Genomic DNA, 20,792 nt, shown 5'->3' on the forward strand with positions numbered 1-20,792 from the left:
AGGACATCTCTGAAGGGCTCAAAAGGCTTCAAAGTCGTGTTTGAGGAGGGTAACAATCACAGTAGACTGTGGCAGTTGTTGTGACTGTGTTTAAAAAACATTTTTGTCATTTATTATTCTGTTTGTTATTAAGGGGTTAATCATCCATTTGCAAGTGGGTGCAATGCTCTGCTGACTTGTTACATACACTGTAAAAATTTTGTTAGTGTAACTGCCTTTTTTCACTGTTATTTCAAATTTTGTCAAAATTTGTTTCTCTTAAAGGCACAGTAACGTTTTTTATATTTCTTGTTAACTTGCTTTAAAGTGTTTTCCAAGCTTGCTAGTCTCATTGCTACTCTGTACAAACATGTCTGAAACAGAGGATACTTGTTCATTATGTTTAAAAGCCATGGTGGAGCCCCATAGGAGAATGTGTACTAAATGTATTGATTTCACCTTAAACAGTAAAGATCAGTCTTTATCTATAAAAGAATTGTCACCAGAGGGGTCTGTCGAGGGGGAAGTTATGCCGACTAACTCTCCCCACGTGTCGGACCCTTCGCCTCCCGCTCAAGGGACGCACGCTAATATGGCGCCAAGTACATCAGGGACGCCCATAGCGATTACTTTGCAGGACATGGCTGCAATCATGAATAATACCCTGTCAGAGGTATTATCCAGATTGCCTGAATTGAGAGGCAAGCGCGATAGCTCTGGGGTTAGACGAGATACAGAGCGCGTAGATGCTGTAAGAGCCATGTCTGATACTGCGTCACAATATGCAGAACCTGAGGACGGAGAGCTTCAGTCTGTGGGTGACGTCTCTGAATCGGGTAGATCTGATTCAGAGATTTCTCATTTTAAATTTAAGCTTGAGAACCTCCGTGTATTGCTTGGAAAGGTATTAGCTGCTCTGAATGACTGTGACACAATTGCAGTGCCAGAGAAATTGTGTAGGCTGGATAAATACTATGCAGTGCCGGTGAGTACTGATGTTTTTCCAATACCTAAAAGGCTTACAGAAATTATTAGTAAGGAGTGGGATAGGCCCGGTGTGCCCTTTTCCCCACCTCCTATATTTAGAAAAATGTTTCCAATAGATGCCACTACACGGGACTTATGGCAGACTGTCCCTAAGGTGGAGGGAGCAGTTTCTACTTTAGCAAAGCGTACCACTATCCCGGTTGAGGACAGTTGTGCTTTTTCAGATCCAATGGATAAAAAATTATAGGGTTACCTTAAGAAAATGTTTATCCAACAAGGTTTTATTTTACAGCCCCTTGCATGCATTGCGCCTGTCACTGCTGCGGCGGCATTCTGGTTTGAGGCCCTGGAAGAGGCCATCCATACAGCTCCATTGACTGAAATTGTTGACAAGCTTAGAACTCTTAAGCTAGCTAACTCATTTGCTTCTGATGCCATTGTTCATTTGACTAAACTAACGGCTAAGAATTCTGGATTCGCCATCCAGGCGCGTAGGGCGCTATGGCTCAAATCCTGGTCAGCTGATGTGACTTCAAAGTCTAAATAACTCAACATTCCTTTCAAGGGGCAGACCTTATTCGGGCCTGGTTTGAAAGAAATTATTGCTGACATTACTGGAGGTAAGGGTCATACCCTTCCTCAGGACAGGGCCAAATCAAAGGCCAAACAGTCTAATTTTCGTGCCTTTCGAAATTTCAAGGCAGGTGCAGCATCAACTTCCTCTGCTTCAAAACAAGAGGGAACTTTTGCTCAATCCAAGCAGGCCTGGAAACCTAACCAGTCCTGGAACAAGGGCAAGCAGGCCAGAAAGCCTGCTGCTGCCTCTAAGACAGCATGAAGGAGCGGCCCCCTATCCGACAACGGATCTAGTAGGGGGCAGACTCTCTCTCTTTGCCCAGGCGTGGGCAAGAGATGTTCAGGATCCCTGGGCGTTGGAGATCATATCTCAGGGATATCTTCTGGACTTCAAAGCTTCTCCTCCACAAGGGAGATTTCACCTTTCAAGATTATCTGCAAACCAGATAAAGAAAGAGGCATTCCTAAGCTGCGTACAAGATCTCCTTGTAATGGGAATGATCCATCCAGTTCTGCGGACGGAACAAGGACAGGGGTTTTATTCAAATCTGTTTGTGGTTCCCAAAAAAGAGGGAACCTTCAGACCAATTTTGGATTTAAAGATCCTAAACAAATTCCTCAGAGTTCCGTCATTCAAGATGGAAACTATTCGAACCATTTTACCTATGATCCAAGAGGGTCAGTACATGACCACAGTGGACTTAAAGGATGCCTACCTTCACATTCCGATTCACAAGAATCATCATCAGTTCCTGAGGTTTGCCTTTCTAGACAGGCATTACCAATTTGTAGCTCTTCCATTCGGGTTGGCTACAGCCCCAAGAATTTTTACAAAGGTTCTGGGCTCACGTCTGGCGGTCCTAAGACCGCGAGGCATAGCGGTGGCTCCTTACCTAGACGATATCCTGATACAGGCGTCAAGCTTTCAAATTGCCAAATCTCATACAGCGATAAATCTGGCATTCCTGAGGTCGCATGGGTGGAAAGTGAACGAAGAAAAGAGTTCTCTATCTCCTCTCACGAGGGTTTCCTTCCTAGGGACTCTAATAGATTCTGTAGAAATGAAAATTTACCTGACGGAGTCCAGGTTATCAAAACTTCTAAATGCTTGCCGTGTTCTTCACTCCATTCCGCGCCCCACGGTGGCTCAGTGCATGGAAGTAATCGGCTTAATGGTAGCGGCGATGGACATAGTGCCATTTGCGCGCCTGCATCTCAGACCGCTGCAATTATGCATGCTCAGTCAGTGGAATGGGGATTACACAGATTTGTCCCCTCTACTAAATCTGGATCAGGAAACCAGAGATTCTCTTCTCTGGTGGTTATCTCGGGCCCATCTGTCCAAGGGTATGACCTTTCGCAGACCAGATTGGACAATTGTAACAACAGATGCCAGCCTTCTAGGTTGGGGTGCAGTCTGGAACTCCCTGAAGGCTCAGGGTTCATGGACTCAGGAGGAGAAACTCCTCCCAATAAATATTCTGGAGTTAAGAGCAATATTCAATGCTCTTCTGGCTTGGCCTCAGCTAGCAACACTGAGGTTCATCAGATTTCAGTCTGACAACATCACGACTGTGGCTTACATCAACCATCAAGGGGGAACCAGGAGTTCCCTAGCGATGTCAGAAGTCTCCAAGATAATTCGCTGGGCAGAGACTCACTCTTGCCACCTGTCAGCGATCCATATCCCAGGTGTAGAGAACTGGGAGGCGGATTTTCTAAGTCGTCAGACTTTTCATCCGGGGGAATGGGAACTCCATTCGGAGGTGTTTGCTCAATTGGTTCTCCGTTGGGGCAAACCAGAATTGGATCTCATGGCGTCTCGCCAGAACGCCAAGCTTCCTTGTTACGGATCCAGGTCCAGGGACCCAGAAGCGGCACTGATAGATGCTCTAGCAGCGCCTTGGTTCTTCAACCTGGCTTATGTGTTTCCACCGTTTCCTCTGCTCCCTCGTCTGATTGCCAAAATCAAACAGGAAAGAGCATCGGTGATATTGATAGCGCCTGCGTGGCCACGCAGGACCTGGTATGCAGACCTAGTGGACATGTCATCCTTTCCACCATGGACTCTGCCTCTGAGACAAGACCTTCTAATACAAGGTCCTTTCAATCATCCGAATCTACTTTCTCTGAGACTGACTGCATGGAGATTGAACGCTTGATCCTATCAAAACGTGGCTTCTCAGAGTCAGTAATTGATACCTTAATACAGGCACGAAAGCCTGTCACCAGGAAAATTTACCACAAGATATGGCGTAAATATCTTCATTGGTGTGAATCCAAGAATTACTCATGGAGTAGGGTTAGGATTCCTAGGATATTGTCCTTCCTCCAAGAGGGTTTGGACAAAGGATTATCAGCTAGTTCTTTAAAGGGACAGATTTCTGCTCTGTCTATTCTTTTACACAAGCGTCTGGCAGAAGTTCCAGACGTTCAGGCATTTTGTCAGGCTTTAGTTAGAATTAAGCCTGTGTTTAAACCTGTTGCTCCTCCATGGAGCTTAAACTTCTTTCATGGAAAGTTCTTTTTCTGATGGCTATTTCCTCGGCTTGAAGAGTCTCGGAGTTATCTGCCTTACATTGTGATTCTCCTTATCTGATCTTTCATTCAGATAAAGTTGTTCTGCGTACAAAACCTGGGTTTTTACCTAAGGTGGTTTCTAACAAGAATATCAATCAAGAGATTGTTGTTCCATCATTATGTCCTAATCCTTTTTCAAAGAAGGAACGTCTTTTGCATAATCTAGACATAGTCCGTGCCTTGAAGTTTTACTTACAGGCTACTAAAGATTTTCGCCAAACATCTAACCTGTTTGTTGTTTACTCTGGACAGAGGAGAGGTCAGAAGGCCTCGGCAACCTCTCTTTCTTTTTGGCTTCGGAGTATAATCCGTTTAGCCTATGAGACTGCTGGACAGCAGCCTCCTGAAAGGATTACAGCTCATTCTACTAGAGCTGTGGCTTCCACCTGGGCCTTTAAAAATGAGGCCTCTGTTGAACAGATTTGCAAGGCTGCAACTTGGTCTTCGCTTCATACTTTTTCTTCGGAGGCTGTTTTTGGGAGAAAGGTTCTACAGGCAGTGGTTCCTTTCGTTTAAGTTCCTGCCTTGTCCCTCCCATCATCCGTGTACTTTAACTTTGGTATTGGTATCCCACAAGTAATGGATGATCCGTGGACTGGATACACTTAACAAGAGAAAACATAATTTATGCTTACCTGATAAATTTATTTCTCTTGTAGTGTATCCAGTCCACGGCCCGCCCTGTCCTTTTCAGGCAGGTCTAAATTTTAATTAAACTACAGTCACCACTGCACCCTATGGTTTCTCCTTTCTCGGCTTGTTTCGGTCGAATGACTGGATATGGCAGTGAGGGGAGGAGCTATATAGCAGCTCTGCTGTGGGTGATCCTCTTGCAACTTCCTGTTGGCAAGGAGAATATCCCACAAGTAATGGATGATCCGTGGACTGGATACACTACAAGAGAAATAAATTTATCAGGTAAGCATAAATTATGTTTTTTCTTTCATGGTTCAGATAGAAGTAAATTGGATTTTTTTTTTAAAACTTAAATTCTCTATAATCATATTTGCTTTATTCTTTTGTAATTCATTGTTAAAGAGATATCTAGATAGGTAGTGTGCACATGTTTGGAGCACTACATGACAGGAAATAGTGCTGCCATCTAGTTCTCTGGCTTATGTATAACATTATTGCAAAACTGCTGCTATATAGTCCTGCAGACACGTGCACACTCCTGAATTTACCTTACAGCTTTTCAACAAAGATAACAAGAAAACAAAGAAAATGTGATAATAGAAGTTCATTGGAAACTTGTTTCTAATTGTATGTTCTATCTGAGTCATGAAATAATTTTTTTTGTCCCTTTAATATACCTTTTTTAAAGCTTCTATTTTAAAGATATTTTCTAATGGTAATTTTGTTGTCATTGAAGGACATTCTATTAATTATAATAATAATAATAAAAATACTATCAAAATAATTACAAAATTAGATAAACAATTACACTCACAATTTAAGGCATATCCAGTTTTTGGACAGAAAATTGTTCTGAAAAACTGTCACTGTAAATAAAATAAAACATATGAACTTTACTTCTTCATAAGTCATTCATCCTTTCTTTTAAATTTATTCAAATTCTTGAGATTTTCACCTAGATTATTAAGTTATGGACAGTAAAACATCTTTGTAAAATATTTTCATATTTTGTCCCCTTTTCATGTAATTTAACTTTAAAATGTGTTGACGTTCTAATGCTTAGAACTTGAAATGCACACTGCAGACCGCTCCATGGGGCCGATTTATCAACCTCCGTATGAAGCTTGATGGCACCTGTTTCCGTGCGAGCCTTTAGGCTCACCGGAAACAGAAGTTATGAAGCAGCGGTCTAAAGACTGCTGCTCCACAACTTGTCCGCCTGTTCTGAGGCCACGGACAGAAATCAACCCAATCAAATATGATCGGGTTGATTGACACCCCCTGCTAGCTAGCAATGATAAATGCCGATAACGTATGCTGTCAAATTTATCGATGTGCAGCTGACATATGCTACATCGTATCATGTTCGCTCGCACTATAATAAATCTAGCCCCATATCTGTTCCTAATTGGCTTTAAAAGGACAGTAAGCACCCTGTAATTAAAATACATTTTTGTTGTGATGCTATAGAGTAACATTGCAGCCAAGTCTTAAAGTTTGTAAAACAAATTAACACTCTTCTTAAATGGATACTAAATAAAAAAAAATGATCTCATGATTCAGATAGAGCATGCAATTTTAAGCAATTTTCTAATTTACTCCAATTATCTTTTTTTGTTCTCTTGATATCTTTATTTGAAAAAACAGGACTGTAAGCTTACAAGCTGGCCCATTCTGGTTCAGCAACCTTGATAGCACTTGTTGATTGGTGGCTACATTTAGCCACTAATCAGCAAGCTCTACCCAGTTGCTAAACCAAAGATTGGCCGGCTCATAAGCTTACATTACTGCTTTTTCAAATAAAGATATCAAGAGAACAAAAAAAGATAATTGGAGTAAATTAGAAAATTGCTTCAAATTGCATGCTCTATCTGAATCATGAGATAGAGGTGCAAAAACCATAGGGAAAATTACAAAACAAATTAATACAACACACAGAGAAAGTCCAGCACTCACTTACTTACAAGCTCTCAGCTAAGATTAAAAGCAAAAATATAAGGGTTAGTTACCGCATTTGGCCAAATGGGACAAGCCCAGGTACCATGTCAAGGTCCCTTCCAAAAACTTGGGACCCTAAAACAGCCACACTATGCAAGTTCTCAATCCAACAAACTGGGAACAAGTGTAGGGTGCACAGGCTTATGTAATCACCCCAAACATATACAAAACACGGAATGGGACTGCATTCTCAGACCGGACCGGATACACATCCCATGACCCTGCAACATGATCAGCCCTGCGTGCCCACTGGCACTCACATGAAGTGATGTTCAGTCTTTTGTTCAGGCCTTGGTCAGAATCAGGCCTGTATTTAAATCTGTTGCTCCTCCTTTGAGTCTTAACCTTGTTCTTAGAGTTTTTTGCAGCAGGCTCCGTTTTGTTTCTTCTGGCTATTACTTCTGCTCGCAGAGTTTCCAAACTTTCGGCTTTGCAGTGTGATTCCCCTTACCTTATTTTTCATGCTGATAAGGCGGTCCTTTGTACTAAGTTGTGGTTTCTCCCTAAGGTAGTGTCGGATCACAATATTAATCAGGAAATTGTTGTTTCTTCTTTTTGTCCTAACCCTTCTTCCCAGAAGGAACGTCTTTGGCATAACTTGGATGTTGTGCGTGCTCTTAAATTTTACTTTCAAGCAACTAAAGATTTCGGCAGACTTCTGCCCTGTTTATTGTTTTCTCTGGTAAGCATAGGGGTCAGAAGGCCACTTCTACTACTCTTTCTCTCTGGTTGAGAAGTGTTATCCGTTTAGCTTATGAGACAGCTGGACAGCAGCTTCCTGAGAGAATTACGGCTCATTCCACTAGAGCTGTTTCATCTTCATGGGCTTTCAAAAATGAAGATTCTGTGGAGCATATCTGTTAGGCGGCCACTTGGTCCGCTATTCATACTTTTTCCAAATTCAACAAATTTGATACTTTTGCCTCAGCTGAGGCTTCTTTTGGGAGAAAGGTTCTTCAAGCGGTGGTGCCTTCAGTTTAGGTCTGCCTGTCTTGTTCTCCCTCCCTATTCATTCTGTGCCCTCTAGCTTGGGTATTGGTTCCCACTAGTAATTAGAATGTTTTCTGGACTCTCCATGCCATATGGAAGAAAACAAAATTTATGCTTACCTGATAAATGTATTTATTTTTGGGCATGGAGAGTCCACGACCCGCCCTTATTCAAATTAAGACGGCAGTTTTTTTGTCTAGACCTCAGGCACCTCTATACCCCTGTGTTAGCTTCTTTTTCCATTTTGGGAGTTATGGGTAAGGGAAGTGATACTTAACAGCTCCGCTGGGGTGCTCTTTTTCTCCTCCTGCTGGCCAGGAGTGAATATCCCACCAGTAATTAGAATGTTTCGTGGACTCTCCATCCCCGGAAATAAATACATTTTTCAGGTAAGCATAAATTTAGTTTTTTCTTTCATGATTCAGATAGAAAATACAATTTTAAGCAACTTTCCAATGTACTTCTATTATCAATTTTCTTTTTTTTTTGTTGACCTTTGTTGAAAATTGAATGGTAAGTTCAGGAGCGTGCACGTGTCAATGTTATACAATGTTATACATTAGCAAGAGCACTAGATGGCAGTGATCTTTCCTGTCATGTAATGCTCCAGACTTGTGCACGCTACCTATCTGGATATCTCTTCAATAAAGAATATCATGAGAACGAAAAACAATTCATAATAAAAGTCAATTGGAAGCATTTTTGAAACTGTATTCTCTATCTGAATCATGAAAGAAAAATGTTGGGTTTAATGTCACTTTAACATCGGAACAAAGTTCCAATGTAAACACTTGCTTGAAAAATGAAATCATGCAATCACGTGATTTCAAGGCCGGGATCAGGTCATGGGGCTCTGCCTACGATGCTAGCCACGCCTCCCAGTCCGACTTCCCATTATACAAAATTAGGAGGCTGCAGGATGCCAAAAAGGTAGGACGACGGCTTTAAAGCCCAGCGCTGTTAGGATGAGCTGAACCAGTGCACAGGTGAAGTAATCAGCTGTTAGTGTGTAAGCGGCCGCTCCAAGCCCTCCAGTCGGCGTCGACTGTGGCTCAAACAGATGACGTCATAGACGTTGCCACAACTTCGGCTGTACTGGCAAAGAGTGCTCGTGTTGACAGGGTGCTATGCCTAGAGTGCAACAAATCGCTTTGCCTTGTATAGTTACTCAAAAAATAAAAATTAGGCAGCACTAACATCAAAATTTTCAAAAGCTTTATTTTATTTTCACTTGAGGCAAAAGGATGACACAGAATGAACGACTGACGCGTTTCACTCCCCCTAGTGGCGTTTCATCAGAGACAGTGAGTGTTCCTAACCAGGGCCCTCTTATACAGGGTCATGGTACATGCATATTTAACCCTTTAATGTAACATTAACAACACACATTAAAAGTATATGTAAATTAACATAAAATATGCTACAGTTTACATTGTCAAGAAACAATTATTTTGCAGAATATAATAGAAAGAACAATTAATTTAATCAGAAGAAAACTAACAATGAATAATCTAAACATTCACTAAATCAGATTATGACCAAAGGCTCAATATTCATTACCCAACACGGTACTCCTATGTATAACTTTATTATGTATTTATGTTTTTATTCTCAAAAAAGGAAAAATACAAATTTATGCATTATAACCAAAAGACATTATATATTCATGTGTCTATCAAACTATGTCTCAGCTAAAAAACTAAATTAAGAAGTAAAAATGGTTATTAAATACATAATAAGTTTGTCTATTGTCTAATGGAGTTTCAGATATTAAATTCTATTCCCAATGGGGATTAGGTCATATAAACCTGGTTTTAAAAGTGAAAAATCAATTTATTTCAATTTTCACTGTCTGGCCAAATCTCCTCCCTTAATTGGGAAATAATTTAGCAAAATGTATAATTAGACAATTTATACAAAGTAGCTAATATCCCATTCAAGGTTGAGGCCACATCAAAAAACAGAGGTACCGGTCAGTGACCATAACAATCTTTATTGCTGCTAACCCTATTGCATGCTTGTCTTTATAATGCTATATTGGAGCAACGGTAACGCCAGGTTCAGTCAAGAAGATTACTGAGGGAGTTTGCCGTGGTTTTCTAAAGGCTCATATCATATATAGTGTTTGACTTGTAACAGTGCAAAAATTGTATAGTGTCACTAATATGGATCTGGGATCTCTCTTGATTTTTATGTACACTTAAAGCGGAGAACACTTTTAGTTTTGTGGCAATTAAAGGCATTTATCCATAAACATCTGTGACATATTCACAGTTTTTTTGCTCGTGGGTGACAGGGTTTTGCATCATTTTGCATACTTATATGCAGTGAGGCTCAGGAACGACATGGATCTTGATAATAGTTTTGTCAAGCATTAAATAATGCAGAATCAAGGAAAGAACTGTTTAGACGTGTATTTGCAACAGACAGGTGTGAAGGTTTCAGTCCTTGTATGGAATCACAGTTTAAAGCCTTGGAAAAGTTGTTGGTAGCGGATTTGCGGCTAACTTGGGATATTGAGGCATTTGAGCATTATGTAGAGCTATCCAGGATTCCACGAGGATTAAGATTAAATACATTTCCAACCTTTGAGGTGGATAATCCAGAGATAATACAGAAATAGAATGATGCACTCACGGAATGCTCAATTAAATTACTCAATATACTCATCAAATGTAAAGTACAGAAAGGGATGAATCTTAAGGAGAGAATGATAGAAATTGAGAAGGAATTAAAGAAATTTGAACTGCATGGGGACTTTCTTGAGCAGAAAAAACAGATGAAGGAACATGTGGACAAGCTTGATGCCATTCTTGCAGAGCGCAAAGGAGAGAAATTCAACCGTGATAGGCTTGATTATGAAACAAATAGGGTATACCAATGGCCACAAGCTCAGAAAAATAAGTGGAAATCCTTTCCTGGTAAAGGAAAAAAGCAGACCAATAAGAAAATGAATAAAGATGACAAGTCCACTCCGAAACCAATACTGAAAAATAAGAGTCCAAAAAAAGTATTCTTCTCATCTACTGATGTTGAATCCTCTGAGCAAGATCAAATTGACTCGGCGGAGTCTTCCTCTTCTTCTCCCTCTTCCTCTTCTATTTCTTTTCATTCTCTGCAGGTAACAAGCGCAGATGATACTGAGAGTGAAGGACCATCAACAAGATCAAAATAGATGAAAGAGCTGAAGAAGAATAATAAGAAAGAGTTCAAGAAAGGATCAAAGGTCCCTTTAGACGGGTCAGACGGTCCAAAAACAAAAAGAAAAAAGAAATAAGAAAACAAAAGCTGGGATAATTAGACCTTAATGTTATTAATTTATCCTCCTATGTGTTAAATAAAGATCAAATAAGTGTACTTAGTAGGGGTTTGGATTTTGCACCCACGAGAGATTTTTCACCTTTTCACACATTAATTGATATCAATAGGTTTGTCCGCAAGCTAACTTTAAAGAGGTGTTTTGCCCTGCAATCAGATAACAGCAATGGTAATGTTAGGGAGAATGTTAATACTCAGAAACCTTTAGTACAAGAGGTCTCCTTTCAAGATGCCTGTACTTTAAGTACAATGATAGACTTACAGACCTCCCATGATGTACTGTCTGAAGAGACTGTACCTCAAGGACCTAAAAAATATGGTTCAGATTTTTACCCTATTCAGTTTAGGGGAGCTGCAGTCAATATGTTTCAGAAGACAGTGGAAAGGGAGATCTTGGATCTATCATTGTCTTAAAAGAAAGTAAAAAACAACTTGCATAAGGCTGAGAAATTGGTGTTAGAGTCTCTTAAATGCAATCAAAATATAATCATTAGAAACTCAGATAAAGGAGGGAATATTGTTATCTTAAATAAGAGTGACTATTTTGATGAAGCATTGCGCCAATTAAGTGATTCAACAACTTATACACTTCTAAGTGGAAACCCCACATCAGTGTTTAAACGAGAATTATTATCGTTGTTAGATGATGGTATTTATTTAGGGGTTTTTAAGCCAGAGGACATTGAATTGTTGCTTTCTGAATTTCCCCTAACACCACTTTTTCACTATTTGCCAAAATTGCATAAGAATCCGATACAGCCGCCCGGGAAGGCCTATTGTGTCCGGTATAGGGTCTTTACTTGAACCCCTTTCCGAGTGGTTGGATTCGATACTTCAGCCAATAGTGAAAAAGTTATTCAGCTATCTGAGGGACTCATCTCATCTCTTGGAAGGTCTTAAGGGCATAAAGTGGAGCAAAGAATATTGTTGGGTAGTGGTGGACATAGTGTCCCTTTATACGGCCATCCCACATACACTGGGGATTATGGCGGTAAGGTATTTTTTAGATAAGTTTACTGCTTATGATGAAAATATCAAGGTATACATATGCGCTATCTTACAGTTTGTGCTCACCCATCATTTTTTGATATTTGATGGTAAGTATTACCTTCAGTGCTTTGGCACAGCAATGGGGGCGAAATTCGCCCCCTGTTTTGCTAACTTATATGTAGGCTACTGGGAGATTAAATACATTTATAATAGTGAATATGTGATGTACACTGACAACATACTCTATTACAAAAGGTTCATTGATGATCTGATTTTGATAATTGATGAGCCTTTTGATGTTGACAAATTTCAGAATTTTATTGCCTTTCTTGACAATAATGAGATGAGTCTAAGGTTTGTGGGAGGATACAGTCATAAATGTGTTGACTTCTTGGATATATCAGAGGGGATAGTGGATACAGGAGTGATAGTGTCTAAAACTTTCCGCAAATTAACAGCGGGCAACACTATCCTACATGCGAATTCATGTCATCCCCCTCATTTGATAAAAGCCATTCCTAGGGGCCAATACATTAGACTGCGAAGAAATGCAGATGATGATCAAATATATTCCCAACAGGCCGGTGAACTCACAATGAGACTATTGGCCAGAGGTTATGACCATAGTAAGCTAGAGAAAATGAAATTGGAAAAATGAAAAACAGATCCAAGGACAAAAAAGACACTCCTTTCAATTTGATAACAGTATAGTTTTTACAACAGAATACACCAAACAGTTTTCTGATATAGTTAGAATATTGAAGAAGAATCTTCCAATACTTGGCGGTGATCAAATTCTGCAGAACTATATAACAAATTGCAAGTTTGTGTCTAAGAAACCCGAAACCCTGGCTGCTAAGCTAGCACCCAGTATGGTCCCAAATGTGGTGACCAATAAAAAGGAAATTTGGTTAAGGAAACAAGGGTGCTTTAAATGTGGAGCAAGGACATGTCTAACTTGTAATATGATGGTAATCACTACTAACTTTAGATCTACTGTAGATGACAACGAGTATAACATTTCTTTTTATGCTAACTGCAAGACTAAATTTGCAGTATATTTATTGGAATGCAATATTTGCTAAATCCAATATGTGGGGAAAACGACTCGAGAGGTCAATGTGAGAGTGAGAGAGCATGTTAACGATGTTAAAAACTACTGTAAGGACTCCACGGTGGCCAGATATTTTAATCTAACACATTTCACTAATGAAGGAAATTTTAAGGTCAAAGTAATATATATAGCCAAGGTCCCTTTAAGAGGTGGGAATAAGTACAAAATCCTAGATAGGAAAGAGTTGTACTGGATATATAAACTTAAAACCAGAATGCCTGATGGCCTCAACCTTGAATGGGATATTAGCTACTTTGTATAAATTGTCTAATTATACATTTTTCAAAATTATTTCCCAATTAAGGGAGGAGATTTGGTCAGACAGTGAAAATTGAAATAAATTGATTTTTCACTTTTAAAACCAGGTTTATATGAGCTAATCCCCATTTGGGAATAGAATTTAATATCTGAAACTCCATTAGACAATAGACAAACTTATTATGTATTTAATAACCGTTTTTACTTCTTAATTTAGTTTTTTAGCTGAGACATAGTTTGATAGACACATGAATATATCATGTCTTTTGGTTATAATGCATAAATTTGTATTTTTCCTTTTTTGAGAATAAAACATAAATACATAATAAAGTTATACATAGGAGTACCGTGTTTGGTAATGAATATTGAGCCTTTGGTCATAATCTGATTTAGTGAATGTTTAGATTATTCATTGTTAGTTTTCTTCTGATTAAATTAATTGTTCTTTCTATTACATTCTGCAAAATAATGGTTTCTTGACAATGTAAACTGTAGCATATTTTATGTTAATTTACATATACTTTTAATGTGTGTTGTTAATGTTACATTAAAGGGTTAAATATGCATGTACCATGACCCTGTATAAGAGGGCACTGATTAGGAACACTCACTGTCTCTGAAGAAACGCCACTAGGGGGCGTGAAACACGTCAGACGTTCATTCTGTGTCATCCTTTTGCCTCAAGTGAAAAGAAAATAAAGCTTTTGAAAATTTTGATGTTAGTGCTGCCTAATTTTTATTTTTTGAAGTAATCAGCTGAGCAGTAATAACACAATGGTTACTAACCTGGTCTTACCCATAAGCTGATTTTTTCACCTGTGCACTTGTTCAGCTATAATGAAAATCTGGCTTGTTAGGGGTACTTGAGGACCGTCGTTGAGAAAAAATGAGAGAGAGCATACAATTTTTAACAACTTTCCATTTTACTTCTATTATCTATTTTTCTTCATTCTCTTGGTATCCTTTGATGAAGAAGCCACAATGCATTACTGTGAGCTAGCTGAACACATTTAGTGAGTGAATTACATGAGGCAAATTGTGCAGCCACCAATCAGCAGCTTCTGAGCCTACCTAGGTATCCTTTTCAACAAAGGATACCAAGCAAACAAAACAAATTAGATAATAGAAGTAAATTGGAAAATCACATGATCTATCTGAATCATAAAAGAAAAAAAAATGGGTTTTATGTCCCTTTAAAATGATACTAAACCCATTTTTTTCTTTTGATTCAGATAGACCATGCAATTTTAAGCAACTTTCTAATTATCTCCTATTATCAATTTTTCTTCATTCTCTTGCTATCTTTATTTGAAAAAGAAAGCATCTAAGCTAAGGAGACAGACATTTTTTGGTTCAGACCCTGGACAGCATTTATCCAGCAATCAGCAGAGACAATCCAGATTGCCAATCAAAAATGGGCCGGCTTCTAAACTTAAATGTAATGTCTCTTTAATATAAGAAAAAATGTTTTTTTCTGTTTCTCTTACAGTTGGACCTCCCTATACTTTGCACTTTCGAATAAAGTATTATTCATCTGAACCAAACAACCTTCATGAAGAGTTTACAAGGTAGGCTATGTGCAGAAGCACTACATTGTTTTAATAGCTTGGGAAATTGTACAAGATTAGGGTTAAATACTGGGTTGTTGTGTTTTTTTTTTTTTTTTTTTTTTAAATAAACTTTACTATAATTGTTTTGCTCATGAAAGAGTCCTTATAAATTTATCACAGAGGGATGTTTACATTAAAACCTTGTCAGTAAGAAGTATTGTTGCTGATATAAGTGAAATTCTGACTACTTCTTAGAAACCTAATTAATTATTATACCTATTTAAAATCAAAACACAAGGAAAGAGGCGCCGTATGTGTGAATCTGAAACAGCCAAAATCACATATAATACATGTGCAGGGTACTCACAATCTGGAAAGGCACTCTGGTGTGCCTATAGGAGCGGGCTGGTATTCGCAGCACACCAGCTGGCTGATATGGCAATCCCTGGTATCCAAGGTAGAAGATTCAGTGTCTAGACTGATGGTGTGTGATGTGTCCAGCAATATGGAAAGAGACACTGAATCTTCTACCTTGGATACCAGGGATTGCCATATCAGCCAGCTGGTGTGCTGCGAATACCAGCCCGCTCCTATAGGCACACCAGAGTGCCTTTCCAGATTGTGAGTACCCTGCACATGTATTATATGTGATTTTGGCTGTTTCAGATTCACACATACGGCGCCTCTTTCCTTGTGTTTTGATTTTAGATTTATTAACCGTTGGAGGGTGAAGATTGAGTGCTGCCTTTATAGAAGATAGATACCTGTACCATATTGGACTTCCTTGGACTCACTGTCTTTTTGTTTTCCACCTATGATTCAGGACTGTGGCATATAGCAGTGTGCTCACACACACCATTATTATATCTACATTATTATTATATCTATGCCATATCAGTAATCTGCCGACTAATGGTCTGAAATATTTTTATATATTAACACGTAGGCACACATATATATTGTTTATTATTCATATTAGCGCCCCCTATTGGGTTATACCCTTTGTTTTTTTATACCTATTTGTCTGGGCTAGATTGTTGTGAGTGAAATATAGCGGCAGCATCAATTTATTTATTTTTCTCTGATATTTAAATGAAGATTCACATAGAGAGCCGTAAATCTATCATCTGGTTATCTCTTCTGTCCTTTTCTTGTTCTTTTCTTTTTCATGCCATCTGAAATAGCAGCCTTTAATTATCATGCTTGGAGCACTTTAGTTAAGGGCTTGAAAGCACTGTGCTCATTTCTGTGTAGTGGATCTGTTTTATATTTTTAATTAATCAAAGTAAACATGCAGGTAAGAATGGGAGAGTTTTCAGAAACGGTTAACACATATGTTTTTTATTTTTTAGAATATTACATTGATCCTGCTATGGAGTTGTAAAAAGATAAGGGGACTTAAAGTGACATATTACTCAAATTTCTTTCTATCATGTATGTGAAAGAGCAGTTAAATATTTGTCTAAAAAGTGTTAAATTAAAGCTGTTTAATTTTCTCTCATATACTGTGTCCCTAGTGATCCTTTATAACTAAAACAGTGTATTATATACAGTATATATACATATTTAGTATAAAGGAGGGCACTCACAGGATTTCTTGTTGCAATAATTGATATTTATTCTGAATACATCAGTAATGTCACATCAAAGGTCATAGTCGACGTTTCGGCTCCTAATAGAGCCTTCTTCAAGACAGATTTTAATCTTAATGCGGCTAGTCTGCCGTACTCCCAGAAGAAAAATAAGCATGCTTATTCAGAATAAATTTATTGCAACAAGAAATCCTGTGAGTGCCCTCTTTTATACCAACTATCAACCACTACTCTGAGGACTGCACCCAGGTCATAACCACACCATAGAGGTTGGAGTGCCTGGCCACTGGCTAATTGACTTTACAAATATATATATATATATATATATATATATATATATATATATATATATATATATATATATATATATATATGAGAGAAATAAACCAAACCTGTTGATGATACCTAGGTATCCAACTGTAGGGGGCGCTATTCACATATATTAGTTAACAACATTTGATGTGCAACAAAACAATAATAAATCTCAAACCATACACTTTGTGGAAATAACTTAGCTGGATTCTTTGCCTCAGCTTTGTAACACGTACTGATACTCAATATAGTCCTGAAATCTTCAAGAAATTCTTTTGGTAAAGTCCAGGTATGGTTGATAGTATGATATTCACACTTGATAGAAGGCTTGATGGGCAGCTCCTCTTATAACAAACAAAGCAACTGAACATCTGTGGAAATTAATCAAAAAGAAAAGAGGGTGCCTCCTAGTGCAATATTGCAAGATAATAAACAAAAAATAGAATTTGTGCAAGAAAAATACTCACAAAATAAGCAGCACCTATGTGCTGATTGGGGCAGGCTGGAGAATCACAGTGACCCAGCTACAATGATCCAGCGATTGGATGATGGAGCTTGAATGGAAACAAATGTAGAATCTGAACAAGAAATAAAAAAAAGAGATGGGGGAGCACCTCCTAGTGCAATAATGTAATATAAATGGCACAAATGGACAAACTTGAAGATTGTATACTCACAAAGGGAGCAGCACCTATGTGCTGATTGAGGCAGGCTGGGGAATCACAGTGACCCAGCTACAGTGATCCTGCAGCAGGATGATGGTTACCAATATCTCCAAACAAACAATCAGGCTTAGACTTCCATAAAAATAACAATTTATTTAAAAATTCAAGGGATGTGATTTGACAACACCCCAATATAAAAACAATTGTTTAAAAACAGTTGCAACTAGTTTCTCAGCTACAAAGGCTGTTTCCTCAGGCTACCGTTTAACAAATGGAAGCTGCCTGCCTCAATCAGCACATAGGTGCTGCTCCGTTTGTGAGTATACAATCTTCAAGTTTGTCCATTTGTGCCATTTATATTACATTATTGCACTAGGAGGTGCTCCCCCATCTCTTTTTTTTTATTTCTTGTTCAGATTCTACATTTGTTTCCATTCAAGCTCCATCATCCAATCGCTGGATCTGTGTAGCTGGGTCACTGTGATTCCCCAGCCTGCCCCAATCAGCACATAGGTGCTGCTTATTTTGTGATTATTTTTCTTGCACAAATTATATTTTTTGTTTATTATCTTGCAATATTGCACTAGGAGGCGCCCTCTTTTCTTTGTGATTAATTTCCACAGATGTTCGATGAGAGAAATAAAGTAGACTATAGCACAAGCAGTGATGTAAGCTTTGAAGAAAATAGAGCGCAGCTGTAATGGATCTCAGAGTATGGCTATAATAAATATAATTGGTATAATTTAAAGAAAATCAAAAGACAAAAAAAATATATAAATAAATAGATAAACACAAGAGAAAAAAATAGGACACACAAAATATATATATGTCTATAGTATTATAAGAGGAAAATACGCTAAACACACTACTTCTTATAGAGCACTTAGTAAAATAATGCACCCTACAAGCTGCTAAACACGAAGAAATCACAAAAGCGGAATACCCTTTTCCTAGATATTCCTTATAGAAAACAGTGTGAACAAATAAGTGGAAGCTGAGAAAAGCACTCTATATGGTAACACAATGTCACTAAGAAAGAGGTAATGAAGTATAACGCATAATCAAATAATACATAACAAGATAATAAACATGTACAATACAAAAAAAATCTAAAATGTATAATCAATATTGACAAATGGGATATGTATACATATATAAACACATCACAAGGTGAAACTAGAAAGTCCAGGATGATGTCACCAATAACACCAAATATATAAGGTGAGCGAGGTAATGAGACAAAATAAGTGTGAAGTGTGAAGCGTGAATTTAACGAGAGTCCCAAGTGATCCCTTCTATGTTGAATGTGAAAACATCCAGCAATACCTCTTAGGGTTTATACTCACAGGATACAACCTCAATCAGCATGAGGCAAGTGTCAAGCTAGGAGCCGGTCGGGGTCTGTGGTGGAATCCCTCCTCTAAGTCTATATCTGTATTGGAATGCCCCCTTAGATGCGCTCAGAAGTAGTGAACCTCAGGCGACATATATAAGTTCAAAAGAAAGAACAATATCCAATGATAGTGCAACACTGTTTTATTCAGGCACACCTAAAAGAACATACACTATGTGTCAATGGAAGAAATGCACACTCACATAGGAGACCTCAATGAAATGAGGTAACATATACGCCTGTAATCAATATCCAGAGCGAAAATAAACTTGGTCTCCCAAAAAACCTTCACTCCCGTGTGAAAGTATAGTCTGCGGATTAAAAATCGGCAATGTACTTTATAAAAAATACCTGACGCGTTTCAAAGGTTTCAACAGAGGCTACATTACCGATCTAAAGCGCTAGCCGCAATTTAAATATATATTAACAAATAGCTTCTTAACATTTATTTTTTCAAACTGCCACCTGTACTATAAATGTCAGCAGAACAATATTGGCTTTGAAAAAAAGGATGTCAAGGCAGAAGCAGTTATCCAATTTAGGGGGTGGGCAAGAGAGAGAGAGCACAGCCCATTTTAACGGGGGGGGGGGGGTCTTGATGCAGCTTTGAACACAATAAACACTTATCAGCTACTTGCATGAGTACATTGTCTCTTTTAATGTTCAGTAGATTCTGTTGAACTATTCAGAGGTTATTTGAAAGATGGAGCATTATATCAATACTGGGAAAAAAGAGCCTTGATATTTAAAGATATTAATGAATCATATCTTATGGATTGCAACATTGCATGTTAAAGGTCCATAAAAGTTATATTTTATATAACTCTATATGTTTATGATGTATCAGCAGTTAAGCATGAAAGATGATTTAACAATACAATTGTGCTTTTGTTAGCAATATTTGCATGGTTTTGGAAATCTAGAACTATCCAGAAATATACCTTTTGAATAGATATATCTTTTTTGTTTGTAGTGACCAATTAAAGACCAAAGCCTTGATGATCAATACATCATCAGACCCACAAGAACTTGTCTATTTTGGAATAGTCAGTCTCACAATCCGTGGGTCTGGCGATTATGTTCCAAAGCAAAATGGACTGAACCTCTGTTACGATGAGTGGCAATGTGTCTCCCTTAGGAAACAATAGGGATCACAGATTCAGCAATAGTCTTCCCACATCGCCACTCATCTGCAATCTTGGCAGATGGGGCTATATATGAAGTGTTCTTACACAGCATAGACTGTGCGTTTGCTGAAACTAAAAACAGTTTCTGTTGACTTTAAATAATGCATACAGTATGTAAACTTAGTTTCACTGTACATGCTCTAGAAATGGAAACTCTCGCCACTGAAAAGCTGGCGAGACTGATATGGCTGAAAATTTGTATCTTAAATGCAGGGTAGTGCTTTGAATATTACAAACTCATGGCAGTTTTTTTCTATTTTATATTGTGATCAGTAAATTTGACTGTGGTGTGTATATTTTATCATCTGATAGTATTTTTACTTTTTGCATTATAAGGGAAGTTGCTGGATAAGGCACCCTTTTCTTCTCATTTTCTCTTTCTTTCATACTGTTCTGACTCTTCTTTTTTTCTTTCTTCCTTATGTTTCTTTCTCTACTTGATAAATTTATGATCTGGTGCCTCTCTGCACCCTTGGATACACCTGTCAGTATATAACAGAGTTATAATACAATTTATTTAATATTCTTTAAAACAGACCACCCCCCCATAAAATGCATATACGAAACAATTAAAATCAATATTTTATTCCTAAATTCTTTATATTAGTTAACGTTTTAAACACATTGAATTATATTTATAGGAGCCAGATTATGAATCAAACTATAC

At 38.1% G+C, this 20,792-nt stretch overlaps 1 protein-coding gene across 1 annotated transcript in view; it reads left to right on the plus strand.

Annotated features, from left to right (window-relative positions):
- Window positions 1–20,792, plus strand: part of EPB41L4B (erythrocyte membrane protein band 4.1 like 4B) — a 433,805-nt gene that overhangs the window by 228,424 nt on the left and 184,589 nt on the right. The window contains exon 4 of the mRNA XM_053714600.1: window positions 14,916–14,994. Coding sequence (XP_053570575.1) covers window positions 14,916–14,994 — 79 coding nt within the window. The remainder of the gene's footprint in view (window positions 1–14,915; window positions 14,995–20,792) is intronic.

The sequence above is a fragment of the Bombina bombina genome, chromosome 5, assembly GCF_027579735.1.
Source record: "Bombina bombina isolate aBomBom1 chromosome 5, aBomBom1.pri, whole genome shotgun sequence".
NCBI lineage: Eukaryota > Metazoa > Chordata > Amphibia > Anura > Bombinatoridae > Bombina > Bombina bombina.